We start from the raw sequence: 16653 nt of genomic DNA, 5'->3' as shown, positions 1-16653 counted from the left end.
AGGTAGCAGTGGCAGACAACATGAAGCAGCAGTGGCAGACAACATGAAGCAACAGTGGCAGACATCATGCAGTAGCAGTGGCAGACAAAATGAAGCAGTCAGTGGCAGACATGAAGCAGCAGTGGCAGACATCATGAGGTAGCAGTGGTAGACAACATGAAGCAGCAGTGGCAAAGTGTAGCATTAAGAGTGTAGCAATTAAGTGAAGCATTAAGAGTGTAGCACTTATAAGTCACTCTGTCTGACTTTTTTGGGTTATCCTAGGTTCTCTACACATGTAGTCAGGAGCAGGAATGGCTGCTGTGGTGACCCTATAAACCCCAACAACAATGGCTGCTGTCACCACCCCTAGCCACATACCTAATGACATGTATTTTATTCATTCTAGTGTATATATAATATCATGTTTCTATGTTATTAATATTGTTTATTATGTCATATTACATGAATTGTGATAGATAAATAAGCTGTAGAGTTAATATTAGAGAAATTATTTAAGTATTTTCTTGTTCCTGGAATTCCACTGGAACAAATAAATTCCATTTCAATTAATTTAAATGAGGAAAATTGACTCTACAAACGAGCAAATCCAGTTGCGAGCAAGGTCAAGGAATGGATTAAACTCGTAAGTAGAGGTTCCACTGTATTTTTAAATGTTTAGTAGTGTACAACCTCTCCTCACTTAGCGACGTACTCATTTACCAACGCTTCGGACTTACGACAGGCTCTCTGACCAGTATTCATACCTAAATATTGTATATTAGAGCTGATTTCCTCTAATCTGTTTTTTCAGTATACAGTACACTACTGTATAAACATTTAAAAATATACCAGAAATGTTATAAATGATGAAAAGGTGACATTGTTTTAATGTCAAAGATGGTTGACACAAACCCACTACCATTGTAGTATACTCCTTGCTTAGTGATGAATTTGTTTAACAACGTGGTCTCGGGAACGGAACTCCATTGTTAAGTGAGGAGAGGCTGTACTGTATATTGTAATAAACAGAACAGAGGAACTCAGCCCTAATATACATTATTTAGGTATGCATACTGGTCAGAGAGCCCTTCATAAGTCCGAGCTGCCGCTAAGTGAGTAGAGGCTGTATATACACATCCCCCTGGGTATTCTATTTTCTTACTATTTCTCGTTTATTTCTTCTATCTCCATGGGGAAGTGGACCAGAATTCTTCCTCCATAAGCCACGCGTGTCGTGAGAGGCAACTAAAATTCCGGGAGCAAGGGGCTAGTAACCCCTTCTGTATACGTTACTAAACTTAAAAAGAGAAACTTGTTTTCCTTTTTAAGTCACCCTGTCTCAGTGGGATATAGGCAGTTTAAAAAAAAAAAATATATCAAACAGATTTACAAAAGGTCTCATTTGACTTTTCTTTTACAGCTGGTGTTTACAGTGTCAGTACTGTAGTAAACATGCTGACATCCAGTGTCACCACACTGAAGACAATGGAAAAAGTAGGGAGATTAACTACTGTCAACACTAAGTTTAATGAGACATATGTACTACACTGTGTGAAGTAGTGAGTACAAGTACTGTCAGCAGCAAGGTTAATGAATACTACACACTGGAGTACTGAGTACAACTACTCTCAGGAGCAAATTTAATAAAGCATACTATACTGAAGTACTGAGTACAACTACTCTCAGCACTGTTTCTGTACTGTTGACAACTTGTGCATGTGCTCCAGTTGTCGGTATTTGACTCTACCGTTCGGGAAATCTTGTAATTTCTAACTTTTCCATGGATTTAAGGTAACAGAAAACATGGAACAGTTCACACATTATATCTCATTATTAATACTATAAAAGACCATTTAAAAGAATCCTATTTCATGACTGTCTATTTCAAGTGACTATTTCTATATTCTTTGCTGTCATGGAACTATTATGGTAGTCATAGTTTTAAACCTCTGGGAATATTGGTCATAATCTTACCCTACTGTGAAAATATTAGTCATAATCTTATCCCTATTACGAAAAATCCTAACCATATTATAAAATAATAGTCTTATGCCTATTATGAAAAATCTTAACCCTGTTATAAAATAACAGTCTTACCCCTATTACGAAAATATTAGCCATAGTCTTTCGACTAACTGCTTTCAAGAACCCGAGTATTTGTTATTTCATCTTATCTCCTTGAAATATTCCTGACATTATTGTGATAGTGTCTCTGATTTGTTTCATTTTAAAATGCAAATGAAGAGACCCCATGAAGTAAGTTAATTTTTTATATTAATAATCATGAAAAAGAGAACAAGAAACAGTTTATAGTTAAAAATTTTACTAGTTACAATAAATTTATCAGTTTATTATAGAAGTTTAGTTATTGCAGTCATTATATGTATAATGATATGGAAAGTAAATGTGTATAAATTCACTTAATATATGATGAAGTAAGATTTGTGTTTTGTTGCTGCAATATTTGAAGTTGCACAGCCTGCCCCAGTACCCACTTAACTTACACTACCTACACTAACACCCACTTTAACAAGTTACTCTACCTACGCTAACACCTACTTTAACAAGTTACTCTACCTACACTAACACCCACTTTAACAAGTTACTCTACCTGCACTAACACCCACTTTAATTAACAAGTTACTCTACCTACACTAACACCCACTTTAACAAGTTACTCTACCTACACTAACACCCACTTTAACAAGTTACTCTACCTACACTAACACCCACTTTAACAAGTTACTCTACCTGCACTAACACCCACTTTAACAAGTTACTCTACCTACACTAACACCCACTTTAACAACTTACACTACCTACACTAACACCCACTTTAACAAGTTACTCTACCTACGCTAACACCCACTTTAACAAGTTACTCTACCTGCACTAACACCCACTTTAACAAGTTACTCTACCTACGCTAACACCCACTTTAACAAGTTACTCTACCTACGCTAACACCCACTTTAACAACCTACACTAACACCCACTTTAACAAGTTACTCTACCTATGCTAACACCCACTTTAACAAGTTACTCTACCTGCACTAACACCCACTTTAACAAGTTACTCTGCCTACACTAACACCCACTTTAACAAGTTACTCTACTTACACTAACACCCACTTTAACAAGTTACTCTGCCTACACTAACACCCACTTTAACAAGTTACTCTACTTACACTAACACCCACTTTAACAACCTACACTAACACCCACTTTAACAACTTACACTACCTACACTAACACCCACTTTAACAAGTTACTCTACCTATGCTAACACCCACTTTAACAAGTTACTCTACCTATGCTAACACCCACTTTAACAACTTACACTACCTACACTAACACCCACTTTAACAAGTTACTCTACCTACGCTAACACCCACTTTAACAAGTTACTCTACCTACGCTAACACCCACTTTAACAACCTACACTAACACCCACTTTAACAAGTTACTCTACCTATGCTAACACCCACTTTAACAAGTTACTCTACCTGCACTAACACCCACTTTAACAAGTTACTCTACCTACACTAACACCCACTTTAACAAGTTACTCTACCTGCACTAACACCCACTTTAACAAGTTACTCTGCCTACACTAACACCCACTTTAACAAGTTACTCTACTTACACTAACACCCACTTTAACAACCTACACTAACACCCACTTTAACAACTTACACTACCTACACTAACACCCACTTTAACAAGTTACTCTACCTATGCTAACACCCACTTTAACAAGTTACTCTACCTACGCTAACACCCACTTTAACAAGTTACTCTACCTACGCTAACACCCACTTTAACAACCTACACTAACACCCACTTTAACAAGTTACTCTACCTACACTAACACCCACTTTAACAAGTTACTCTACCTGCACTAACACCCACTTTAACAAGTTACTCTACCTGCACTAACACCCACTTTAACAAGTTACTCTACCTACACTAACACCCACTTTAACAAGTTACTCTACTTACACTAACACCCACTTTAACAACCTACACTAACACCCACTTTAACAACTTACACTACCTACACTAACACCCACTTTAACAAGTTACTCTACCTATGCTAACACCCACTTTAACAAGTTACTCTACCTGCACTAACACCCACTTAACATTTCTCTATCAGAACAATAGACAGTTTTACAACACGTGGTTAACGTGTATTTCAGGTTTTGTACTGAGTAATTTAAAAATGTTTAGTAATAATTGATAGTGGATACAGATCTATTTGTGATTGTTTTCTGACTTATTTTTAATTTGTATTGGTTACAAAAGTTCATATGAGGAGAATTTCCAGTCAGCTGTCAGTAATTTTTTTTTTTAGAAAGGTTTTATTGTAGACTGTATTAAATGTGAGATAAGAAAAAGTACAAAATGGGAAATACAGTAAGTCTGTTGTTATATGAAGTATAGTAAGTCTATTGTTATATGAAGTACAGTAAGTCTATTATGTAGAGTAGTGTGTAGCATACAAGTTCTAATTTACTTAGATTTAAAACTCTGAAATAAAGGCAACATGAAGGTAGCAAAGAAAGTCCATCAGTGTCCTGTTTGTGAAAAGGGTTTTCCAACCAATTCTAAACTCATTAGACATAAGAGTACTCATTCAGGAGAGAAGCCATATCAGTGTCTAGTGTGTCTGGAATACTTTAGTGATAAATACACACTAAGTAAACATCAGAGAATTCATTCAGGAGAGAAGCCATTTCATTGTTCAGTGTGTCCGAAAGGATTTATTGATAAATCTTCACTAAGAGTTCATCAGAGAGTTCATACAGGAGAGAAGCCCTATCAGTGTTCAGTGTGTCCGAAAGGATTTATTGATAAATCTTCACTAAAAAAACATGAGAGAGTTCATACAGGAGAGAAACCATTTAAATGTTCAGTTTGTCACAAAGACTTTAGACAAAAGGGTCACCTGATTTCACACATGAGACTTCATACTGGAGAGAAGCCATACCAGTGTACAGTGTGTACAAAATTCTTCTCAGTAAAGTGTGCCTTAGTGAAACACATGCGCTATCATACCGGAGAGAAGCCATACCAGTGTACAGTATGTCTAAAAGATTTTATTGATAAATCCAAATTGAAACTACATCAGAGAATTCATACTAGAGAGAAGCCCTATCAGTGCTCAGTGTGCTCAAAACAGTTTTCACTAAAATGTTCTTTAGTGAAACACATGAAGACTCACACTGAAGAAAAAATACGTAAGTGTCCAGAGTGTCAGAAAGTTCTCTCAAGTCACACTTTTTTTGTCAAGCACATGACACTTCATAAAGAACATAAACCATACAAGTGTTCAAAGTGTCAGAAAAACTTCTCACTAGAAGAAAGTTTAGTCAAACATCTAAAAATTCATACAGGAGACACACCATACAAGTGTTCAGAGTGTCGGAAAGGCTTTACAAAAAAGTCAAATTTAATATTGCATAAAAAAATTCATGAAGAGAAACCATATAGTTGCTCACTGTGCTCACATAGCTTTTCACAAAAACTAAAATTTGAAAATCACATGAGAGGTCACAACACAGAACAACCATATCAGTGTTCAAGGTGTCTGCAAAGTTATTCCCATGAAACTAACTTAGTAAATCACATGATAACTCATATATGAGAGAATACATAGCAGTGTGAAGTGTTTCAAAAAAATTAAGAAAATCTCATCTATGAAACCTCATATGACTGGTCACTTCAGCAGGAAAATCCAAGTAACATTGATTTTCTGTATTAGAAATATATATGAGATGTATTTTAAATGTGGTAAAAGAACACAAACCTAAAATAACAATAAGACAAGACTAAAATATACTTACATATTCAAGTTAGTTTATTTCTACCTGTCTACCTCTTCAAGGGGGGCTCCTTGGCGTGGTGAAGAGGCTCTTGGTCTGAGGAATTAACCCTGTCGGTCTTCTTCCTCAGACCGAACCTAATTACCCCCCATTCTCCCCTCCCCTATCCCATCCTCTCCATCCTCCCCTTTTTCCATTCCTCCTCCTCCTCCCCACCCCTCCCTTTTGCCCTTCCTCTTTTTGGCCTTTGGGATTTCTCCCACAGGCGCACTAGTTCCTAGGTACGGGAAAGGACACCGGGGTCCATCCCATTCCGTTGAGGTTCTTGGCGGTGGCGTAGTTTGCCGTGGAATCTGGATTGCCTGGGGATGTCCCGATCCCTCTCCGGTATCCTGGAGTAGCTTTGGGTGTCTTTCGGGCGACGGGTGTATCTCTGGAAGCCACCTTTCGGATTCCGGGGGTGGTGGCCGAAGGAGGTATGCTTTGTGGCGGATATCCGGCCGCCTTCTCTTTTGTCCACCGAGGTAGCTCGGCAGATGTGAGGTTGCTATCCCGGATTGCTGGTTTACTGGCATGAAGGGTAGGGTATGGCACGGGTTCCATGCTGCATCTGCGCTACTAGCGGTGCTGAGGTCCTCTTGGGCGCGGAGGGAGATTTCCGGCCCTTTCATTCCTCCTGGGAACTATTCCTCCCCGCTCCCCCCTTTTTTTTTATTATTTTTTTTATTTTTTTCTTTTCTTTTCTTCTTTCTTTTTTTTTCTTAAAAACAAAAAGCAAAGGAGTAACCTAACCATGGAGAACCCAATCCATGAACCCACTACCCCCGGGCCCCTTCTTGATACCGCACCCCATTCTGACCCTGCCTTGTGTTTAGACCACTCTTCGGACACTCCTGATGCCCCTGTACCTCTTGCTGGTGCTGTTTCCTCACCCGCTTCAGGTACCGGGGCTTCGACTGACTCCTTCGATTTGTCTGAACTCCGCTCTCCTTTGACTATGCTTCCGGCTTCTCCCTCTACGGTACGGCAATTTTCGAATCGCCTGCCCATTTCATGCCGGACCAACTCCGGTCCTACTCCTAAACGCCAACGTCAATCTCCTGATGATGCTCCTTCGTTACCTCCCCATTCTACTCGGAAAAGACCGACACGTCAAGCACTCCCTCTCCACGCTCAGTTTCGGACCACACAATGGACTAAATTCGGACTTCTTCTTCTGCCTACACAATGGACTAAATTCTTTACTTTAAGACCCCTTCCATTAGGACTTGAGGTAGCAAGTCCTTTTCTGGGGTTACTTCCCTTCTTCTTTTAATGCCACTAGGACCAGCTTGAGAGACTTCTTGGCTTCTGCCTACCTTTCTGACCCGCGGAGGCTGGCTGGTAAACAATGGGACGGGCGGCACATGTGAGGCTGGCTGAGGCCGCACATTGGACGCGTCTCGGACGAAGGTCGCTGAGCGGGTTTTTGTCCAGTTTTTAGCGAACAAAGTGTTCGCTATTGGCATGCAAGCGCTCCTGCGTCATGTTGGTAGAGATATTTCATTTCATGCTCTCAAGAGCGGTACGCGCATCGTCACTGTCCAGAATGCTACCCAAGCTCATGATCTTTCTCTCCTTTCGAATATCGATACTACTCCTATCACTATTGAAAAACATCTTTCTCTCAATTCTTGTAGTGGTACTGTCATTCTGCCCCATACCATAGTCCAACAGAATTTCCAATCATGTGGCAATGACATTTTTGAACAGCTGGAACTCCAGGATCTCCCAATCCTCAAAGTAGACACTTATGTCCTTCCTGCCCGGGGGCGGAGACGTTACCCTTGCAATGTGGCTCGTTTAACTTTTGACAGCCGAGAACTCCCGTCCTCTGTATATGTCGCGGGACATCGGTTACAAGTTCGAAAGGTGATACCTACACCGCAACAATGTAGAAATTGCTGGCGTTTTGGTCACCCAGCGAAATATTGCAGATCTATGGCCGAATGCCCAGTCTGTGGTGCCAACGACCATTCTAATACATCTTGCAGTCAACCTCCATCTTGCCTTAATTGTAATGAAGCTCACCCTTCGTACTCCCGCCGTTGCCAGGTCTACTTAAATGAACGTGAAATCCGTTGCCTCAAAGAGGCAGAAGGTCTCCCTTATGCTATGGCAGTTACTCATCTCCGCCTCCAAGGGAGACTCTCCCGTGTTTCTTATTCTCATGTTTCCAAACATCCCCCCACTTCTGGGGTCCCATCTTCTGCAGCCTCCTCTGTTGTTACCCCTCCCATAGCCACTCCGGCATCTAATCCTTTTGCTGTCCTTGGCTCTGACGTCCCGACTACAACTCAGTCTGTTCTCACATCTTCGCGTCCTTCCTCACAAGCCCCAGTATCGACAAGACCTCGTACGACACCTAATACCAATCGCCCCTCTACTTCTCAGAAGTCCAAAAAATCCACATTGCTCAAATCTTCTTTGCCCCTTCCTTCCCTTCTTCCACCTCCACACTTTACCTTTCCAGTCTCTGTACCTAGTTCTTCCCCTCTCTCTGGCTCTATTACAAGTGTGGAGATTCACCCTCCTCCTCGTACTATGCCTTCCACCCCCATCCCCTCCCAAGTTTCTCCCTCTTCTGCCACCTCCCAGGTTTCTGCCTCTTCTGTCCCCCCCCCCACACTTCATCTCCAGTCCCTTACACTCTTCCCTCCCCCTCTACTTTGGTACAGTCCATTACTGTCCCAATCTTTACTCACCCTCCTCCTTCTATCTCCAATATGGTCTCCCATACATCTTTGAATTCAGAAACACTTGAAGCCATTTCAGAATATATTGCAGAGACTAAACCTTCAATGGACACTGATTCACTTCCTGTTCCTTCTCTTCCCTCTCCTCCATCTTCACAACCCCATTCTTCGCAACGCTCCGTTCCTTCGCTACTTGAACGTCTTCCAATGCCACCACACGTTGACTTTTCTAACCCCTCTAGTCCGTAGGTGCCTTTACCTACAGATTCCTGGTATTTTCTTCATCGCCAATCATGGCCTATTTACAGTGGAATATCCGCGGCCTCAGGGGTAATCGGGGTGAGCTTCAGATGTTGCTTTCCAGGTTTTCCCCTGTTGGTGCTTGCTTACAAGAACCAAAATTACACTCGGCTGTCTTCCAACCTATCTCAGGCTATAATTTATTGTATTCTTCGGATCCTTTCTCAGATGGGACCTTTAATGAAAGTGCCCTTCTTCTACGCAATGATATTCCGTACTGTCAACTATTTGTCCATACCTCGCTGCATTACACTGCAGCCCGTATCCACTTGAATAAGTGGTTTACAATATGTTCTTTATATCTCTCTCCTTCTCGAGCATTTTCTATCCCAGACTTTGCCTTTCTTGTTTCATCCTTACCACCACCACTTCTGTTACTTGGTGATTTTAATGCCCACCATTTCCTCTGGGGGGGGGTCTCATTGTGACTCACGTGGCATCCAGTTGGAGGCTTTTCTCGCCTCTCACCCCCTCCATGTTTTAAATACGGGTACTCCCACCCATTTTGATCCTCGTACTCATACTCTCTCTTGCATCGATCTATCAGTCTGCTCTTCCTCCACTGCACTAGACTTCACCTGGTCTGTTCTACCGGACTTACATGACAGCGATCATTTTCCGATCATTCTTACTTCTCCTTCCTATTCACCACCTTTCCGTAGCCCTCGCTGGCAATTTGATCGAGCAAATTGGGATCTTTACTCACACCTCACTGCTTTTAGTGAGGTTCCTTCTTCATCCTCCATTGATGAGCTCCTACACATCTTCTCGACATCAGTTTATACCGCAGCTTCTCATTCTATACCCCAAACCTCAGGCATTCTCAAAAGTGCGTGCCTTGGTGGTCTCCTGCTTGTGCTCGTGCAGTACGTTTGAAACACGCTGCATGGGGCAGGTACCGGTACAATAGAACCGCTGAGAGACTTCTTGATTTTAAGCAGAAGCGTGCGATCGCTCGCCGTGTCATCCGTGAAGCTAAACACACTTGTTGGCGAGACTATGTTTCCACCATCACCTCTGCTTCTTCTATGAGTGCAGTCTGGAAAAAAGTGAGGAAATTGAGTGGTAAATACTCTCCTGACCCGGCTCCTGTTCTACGGGTCGCTGGTGTTGATGTAGCAAACCCTCTCGACGTTGCCATTGAACTTGGCACACATCTGGTCCATATTTCCCGAGGGCTCCATCTATGCCCCTCGTTTCTTTCCTCAAAGTCTACCAGAGAGTTAGTACCCTTGGACTTTTCTTCTCTCAGAGAAGAACAGTATAATGTGCCTTTTACACTTCAAGAACTGGAGGCAACGCTCTCAGCTTGCCGATCATCGGCAGCTGGGCCTGACGACATTCATATTCGTATGTTACAACATTTACATCGGTCAGCCCTTGTAGTCCTCTTACACCTCTTCAATCTTATTTGGGCACAAGGAGTTCTTCCCCAGCTGTGGAAATCTGCCATTGTTCTCCCTTTCCGCAAACCGGGTACTACAGGACATGATGCCTCCCACTATCGTCCCATCGCTCTTACTAGTGCAGTTTGCAAAGTGATGGAACGTCTCGTAAATCGACGTTTAATGTGGTATTTAGAGACACACAACAGTCTCTCCGCTAGTCAATATGGCTTTCGTAAGGGTCGTTCTACCATAGACCCCTTACTACGCTTGGATACGTATGTTCGTAATGCCTTTGCGAATAGTCACTCAGTTATTGCCATATTTTTTGACCTTGAGAAGGCATATGACACAACTTGGAGGTATAATATTTTGGCCCAGGCCCATTCCTTAGGCCTCCGAGGCAATCTACCATCCTTCCTTAAGAACTTTTTAACTGACAGACATTTCCGTGTTCGAGTCAATAATGTTCTTTCCCCGGACTTCGTCCAAGCTGAAGGTGTCCCTCAGGGATGTGTTCTAAGCACAACACTTTTTCTCCTTTCTATAAATGATTTGGCCTCTGTTCTTCCACCCAATATTTGGTCATCACTCTATGTTGATGACTTCGCTATTGCTTGTGCAGGCGCTGACTGTCATCTTATTGCAGTTTCTCTCCAGCATGCGGTCGACTGTGTTTCCACTTGGGCCACCACGCATGGGTTTAAATTTTCAAGTACCAAAACTCACCAAATTACTTTCACTAGACGCTCTGTTATCTCCGATCATCCTTTGTATCTCTATGGCTCCCGTATCCCCGAACGTGATACAGTCAGGTTTCTAGGCCTTCTCTTTGACCGTAGGTTATCCTGGAAACCTCACATTACCTCTCTGAAGGCAACTTGTCACAGCCGGCTAAACCTTCTTAAAACCCTTGCTCATCTTTCCTGGGGAGCTGATCGTCGAACTCTGCTTCGCCTACATTCAGCCCTCGTTTTATCGAAACTCGATTATGGTGACCAGATTTATTCCGCGGCCTCTCCTGCTACTCTCTCTAGCCTTAACTCTATCCATCACCAAGGATTACGTTTGTGCCTTGGTGCTTTTCGCTCTTCCCCTGTTGAGAGCCTCTATACAGAAGCGAATGTTCCATCCTTGTCTGATCGCCGTGATGCCCATTGCCTTCGCTACTATGTACGCTCTCACGATCTACACAATCCTTCCATTTATAGAATGGTCACCGATATTAGTAGACATTCTTTATTCGTTCGCCGCCCCTGTTTGCTCCGTCCCTTTTCTCTTCGCCTACATTCACTCTTGTCTTCCCTTCAGTTACCACCTTTATATGTTCATGTAGCATCTCACTTTTCCCTACCCCCCTGGGAAGTTCCAGCTGTTCGGGTCTGTTCTTTCTCACTCCCTTGCTTGAAAGCTCAACTGCCTACGGTGGCTTCCCGCTCTCTTTTTCTTGATCACTTCCACTCCCATTCTCATGCCACCGCTGTGTACACAGATGGCTCTAAGTCTTCAGACGGCGTCGGATTCGCAGCAGTGTTTCCGGACAGCGTCGTGCGGGGGCATTTACTATCTTCGGCTAGCATTTTTACTGCTGAACTGTATGCCATTCTTGCAGCACTTATTTGTATCGCGTCTATGCCCGTGTCATCATTTGTGGTAGTCTCAGACTCCCTTAGTGCTCTACAGGCTATACGAAAATTTGATACATCTCATCCCCTAGTTCTCCGTATCCAACTTTGGCTACGCCGTATCTCTACGAAGCATAAAGATATTGTTTTTTGTTGGGTCCCTGGTCATGTTGACGTACAGGGCAATGAACAGGCAGACACTGCTGCGCGGTCAGCAGTACATGACCTACCAATTTCCTATAGAGGTGTTCCATTTCTGGACTATTTTGCTACAATAGCTGCCCACCTTCGCGCCCGTTGGCAACAACGTTGGTCAACTCTGCTTGGTAACAAACTTCATTCTATTAAACCGAGCATAGGTTACTGGCCGTCTTCTTGTCATCAGTGCCGTGGTTGGGAGACCACTCTCTCCCGTCTTCGCATTGGCCACACTCGTCTTACTCACGGGTATCTCATGGAGAGGCACCCTGTACCTCTCTGAGCAGTGTCAAGTTCCAGTATCGATTAGCCACATTCTGTTAGGCTGCCCTCTCTATCAACGAGCACGCAGAATTTACCTCCAACGCCGTCTTCGTTCTACTACTCTCTCTTTACCTTCCCTTCTTGCTGATGGACCCTCCTTTAATCCTGACTCTCTCATTGACTTCTTGACAACGACTGATTTACTCCACAAACTCTGTGCTGTATAATCCTCCGGGTTTAGCGCTTCCCCCTTGATTATAATAATAATAATCCACAAACTCTGATGATGATACCTTACGCACTCCCCTTAGCCCTTTCTAGCTCAGTCTCTTGCTGCCCTTTACCCTTTCACCATCCACTGCTCCGCTGTTATCCGTAACCTATTACTCATCCACCTCCCTTTTGCCACCTGATGCCCTTGCTTCCTTCCTGCCCTGCAGCGCTGTATAGCCCTTGTGGCTTAGCGCTTCTTTTTTATTATGATAATAATCTACCTGTCTAGTTCACTGATAAGTACAGTTTCTCTTATTTCTACCTGTCTAGTTCACTGATAAGTACAGTTTCTCTTATTTCTACCTGTCTAGTTCACTGATAAGTACAGTTTCTCTTATTTCTACCTGTCTAGTTCACTGATAAGTACAGTTTCTCTTATTTCTACCTGTCTAGTTCACTGATAAGTACAGTTTCTCTTATTTCTACCTGTCTAGTTCAGTATATCAAATCAGATTCACTGAACATTGTCATTCATGAGAGAATATTTTAGTGAAGAAACAGAATTATTGAAATCTTTGATCTTTCAAGGGATGGATGGAGTTGCAGTGAGTGTTGCTGGGACTCCTCTTGCAAGGAGTTGGATCTTCCTTTCCAGTGAGGTTCCTTGTAGCGGTATACCTGGAGAGGGTTTCGGGGGTCAACGCCCCCGTGGCCCAGTCTGTGACCAGGCCTCATGGAGGGACACTCTGATCTGAGAAACTGCTCTTTTTCCTCATACCTAAGATCAAGTTCCAGTATCATCACCACTTATTCATCTTTTTTCCTGTTGAAACCTTTTTACTTGTGTAAAACTCTGTGCCTTGCAGAAAGTAAAATGGTTTACCTTGCAGTTGTATTCCAGTATTTATGATGGTAGTGTCACTCTAATTGTATCATCATGGAGGTTCCCTACCATGAACTATCATGGAGGTTCCCTACCATGAAGTATCATGGAGGTTCCCTACCATGAACTGTCATGGAGGTTCCCTACCATGAACTATCATGGAGGTTCCCTACCATGAACTATCATGGAGGTTCCCTACCATGAACTATCATGGAGGTTCCCTACCATGAACTATCATGGAGGTTCCCTACCATGAACTATCATCGAGGTTCCCTACCATGAACTATCATGGAGGTTCCCTACCATGAACTTTTATGGTACTGTCAGCTTGCAGCCTGTAGGATCAGGGAGGGATCAGTGAGGGATCACTGTGGGATCAGTGAGGGATCACTGTGGGATCAGTGAGGGATCACTGTGGGATCAGTGAAGGATCTGGGTGTTTACATGGAGTCTTCGTTGTCATTTGTCGAGCATACCAATCAGAGTGTTAGGTCTTGCAGTTTTAATATTCAAAATTTCTATGCAGTCAGAAAGTATCATGATACACAGAGTATCCTGGTCCTTATCCATGAGTTTGTTTCCTCTCCAGTTAATTTTTGCAATTTGTGGGTCTGTCTAATTACTTCTTAAATGGTTTCAGTGTGTACTGAATCATGCAGCTGGTCTGGTATTTTCACTTCCTCTTGCAGTTTCCACAGTGGTTTGTGGCCTGGTAGACAAAGCTCTTCCTTCACACACTGAGGATCCAAGTTTTATTCCCAGCAAGGGTGGAAACATTGGGCACGTTTCCTTACACCTGTTGTCTTTGTTCACCCATCAGTAAAGTGGGTACCTGGGTGTTAGTGGACTGGTGTGGGTCACATCGTGGGACAAAATGGCATAGTTTGCAGGAAATGCTCTGCATAACAAGTGGCTTTCTATATAGTAGTATGTCATTGTTGTCAGCTGTGATCTATATACCTTGTTCATGTACTTGTAGAAATATATTATTCTTATTATTACTAGTCCATATTTGTGTCAGCAACACTGACTCCGTATCAAGGTAAGAAATTAATTCTATCAATATTTTGAGCTATTAAGTTTAGAACAAAAGTATTTAGCTAATAATGCTTGTATTCTTTACATCGGGTTCAGCAATGTTTCTGCAAACTGCTGAAGACCTTTGAGGCTGACTGAGGTTTGTGCTGTTGGGAGAAATTATTTGTAGAAAGTCTTGTGTAGGTGCCAGACTGTATAACAGTTTACAAGTGACTGTTAACCCTCAAACTGTCCAAACGTAGATCTACGTCCATGTGTGGGGGCTCTGAACATAGATCTACGTTTTTTTTTACAAAGTTTCAAATGGGGAAAATCAAGGTCGGAGCGCTACGCACATGAACATAGATCTATGTTTGGACAGTTTAAAGGTTAAGAGTCAGTCCTCTGTTAGTCCCTTTCATTCTTAGTGGAAAGTACATCTGTCCTCTAGAGCTTATGATGCCGATGATCGTATGATCATCGGCATCATTCTTATGATGTCATTCTTATGACGTAGATAATCATACTGTCATTTATCCTGATCATACTGTCACTTACCCTGATGATGATACTATCACTTATAATACTTATGATGATCATACTGTTAGTCTTATGATCCTTATGATCATTCTAAAAAAGAAGAAACACTTTCATCATCATTCACTCCATCACTGTCTTGCCAGAGGCATACCTGCGCTACAGTTACAAAACTGTAGCTTATTAACACCCCTCCTTCAGGGTGCAGGAACTCTATTTCCCACCTCCAGGACTCAAGTCCAGCTAACCGGAGCCTGAGGCTCCACAACGACAAATCACCTAAAGACAATAATAACCCAACAGAAAGCTGCAGTGCGAATGATCACACAATCCACAGCTAGACAACACCCCTCCATCCCCACTTTTTAAAGACTAAACTCGTACTACTGTGCAAACTACATTTATAGAACAATCAGTTCCAGAATAAACCTTGACCTGAAGCACTTTCTTGACACTTGCAATAGGACCCATGGACACAATACTAGACACAAAAATTGACATTCGCCATGTCAGGTTAAATCTTTCCAAAAACTCAGTGTACATAAAAGGACCCAAAATCTGGAAGTCTCTGCCAGAAATCTCCAGAACCACTGATTCGGCTAGCATTTTTAAAACTACAGTTAGAAAACACCTTTTGTCCTTAACCTATCCTAGCCCATCATAAAGAAATACAGTGGACCCCTGGTTTTCGTCCTTAATCCATTCCAGAAGGTCTGTCGAAATCCAAAATGGACGAAAACCGAAGTAATATTTCCCATAAGAAATAATGTTAATCCAGTTAATCTGTTCCAGACACCCAAAAATATTAACAAAAATAAATTAGGTTAGTAACAGAACTAGGCATTAAGAAACACAATAAAAAATAAAATACATACACAGTATGTACATTCATTACTTACCTTAAAATATTTGTAGTCTTTATGTAAGGTGAGAAGTGAGTAGTATTTATTTGTAGGAAGTCAGTGTAGGTAGCCGGTAGGTGTAGCCCTCCTGGGTTACACCTGCCGGCTACCTACACTGTGGCCCAGAGCCATATTATTAACATCGACATACATGTACAGTGGTACCCCGAGTTTCATACAGCTCCCAACTCAAACAGTTATGTAAATGTATTATTGTAAGTGCTTTTGTAAGTGTATTTTGGGGGTCTGAAATGGACTAATCTAATTTACATTATTCCTTATGGAAACAAATTCATTCAGTAACGGCACTCGAATACCCTTCTGGAATGAATTATGGCCGAAACTCTGAGTACCACTGTACCACGTACACTGAATTTAATTGTTTTGTTTCTAACAACTACCTTTAGATGCCATGATAAACAAACGGAGAAGTAATGAATAATTCGTGCTGAGAATTGTAAACAAAAGCGTTATGTATTAAGGGCGGTGACTGGGCCAACGCAGATTCATACAAGTTTTTTCTAGTGCTTCACCAGAGAAAGCGTAATGTTTTTCCCTCCACTGACTACCACTTCTCCATAGCATATAAACATTGCATGTTTATAAACTGTGTAACATGTTTCTTATATAATTTTGAAGAAAATATCATAGATGGATTAATGAAAATGTCATTTTTTTTTTTAACAAACCGGCCATATCCCACCAAGGCAGGGTGGCCCAAAAAGAAAAACAAAAGTTTCTCTTTTTAAATTTAGTAATTTGTACAGGAGAAGGGGTTACTAGC

General features: G+C 42.0%; 2 protein-coding genes and 1 long non-coding RNA gene across 3 annotated transcripts in view; all 3 read left to right on the top strand.

The window, feature by feature from the left end:
* ush (Zinc finger protein ush) overlaps positions 1 to 16653 on the top strand; it is a 141180-nt gene that overhangs the window by 15511 nt on the left and 109016 nt on the right. The gene's annotated exons all lie outside the window — the stretch shown is intronic.
* LOC128705236 (uncharacterized) overlaps positions 1 to 16653 on the top strand; it is a 48711-nt gene that overhangs the window by 11255 nt on the left and 20803 nt on the right. The gene's annotated exons all lie outside the window — the stretch shown is intronic.
* On the top strand, positions 3986 to 5839 carry LOC128706627 (zinc finger protein ZFP2-like). The gene has a single exon (XM_070092919.1). The coding sequence runs from the start codon at positions 4532 to 4534 to the stop codon at positions 5630 to 5632; it is 1101 nt and encodes a 366-aa protein (XP_069949020.1). The 5' UTR covers positions 3986 to 4531; the 3' UTR covers positions 5633 to 5839.

This window comes from Cherax quadricarinatus, chromosome 3, assembly GCF_038502225.1.
Source record: "Cherax quadricarinatus isolate ZL_2023a chromosome 3, ASM3850222v1, whole genome shotgun sequence".
NCBI classification, from domain to species: Eukaryota; Metazoa; Arthropoda; class Malacostraca; order Decapoda; family Parastacidae; genus Cherax; species Cherax quadricarinatus.
This window is presented reverse-complemented; position numbering and strand designations above follow the sequence as displayed.

Coding starts and splice junctions, on each gene's coding strand:
- LOC128706627 (XM_070092919.1), top strand. CDS start 4,532: ATGAAGGTAGCAAAGAAAGTCCATCAGTGTCCTGTTTGTGAAAAGGGT.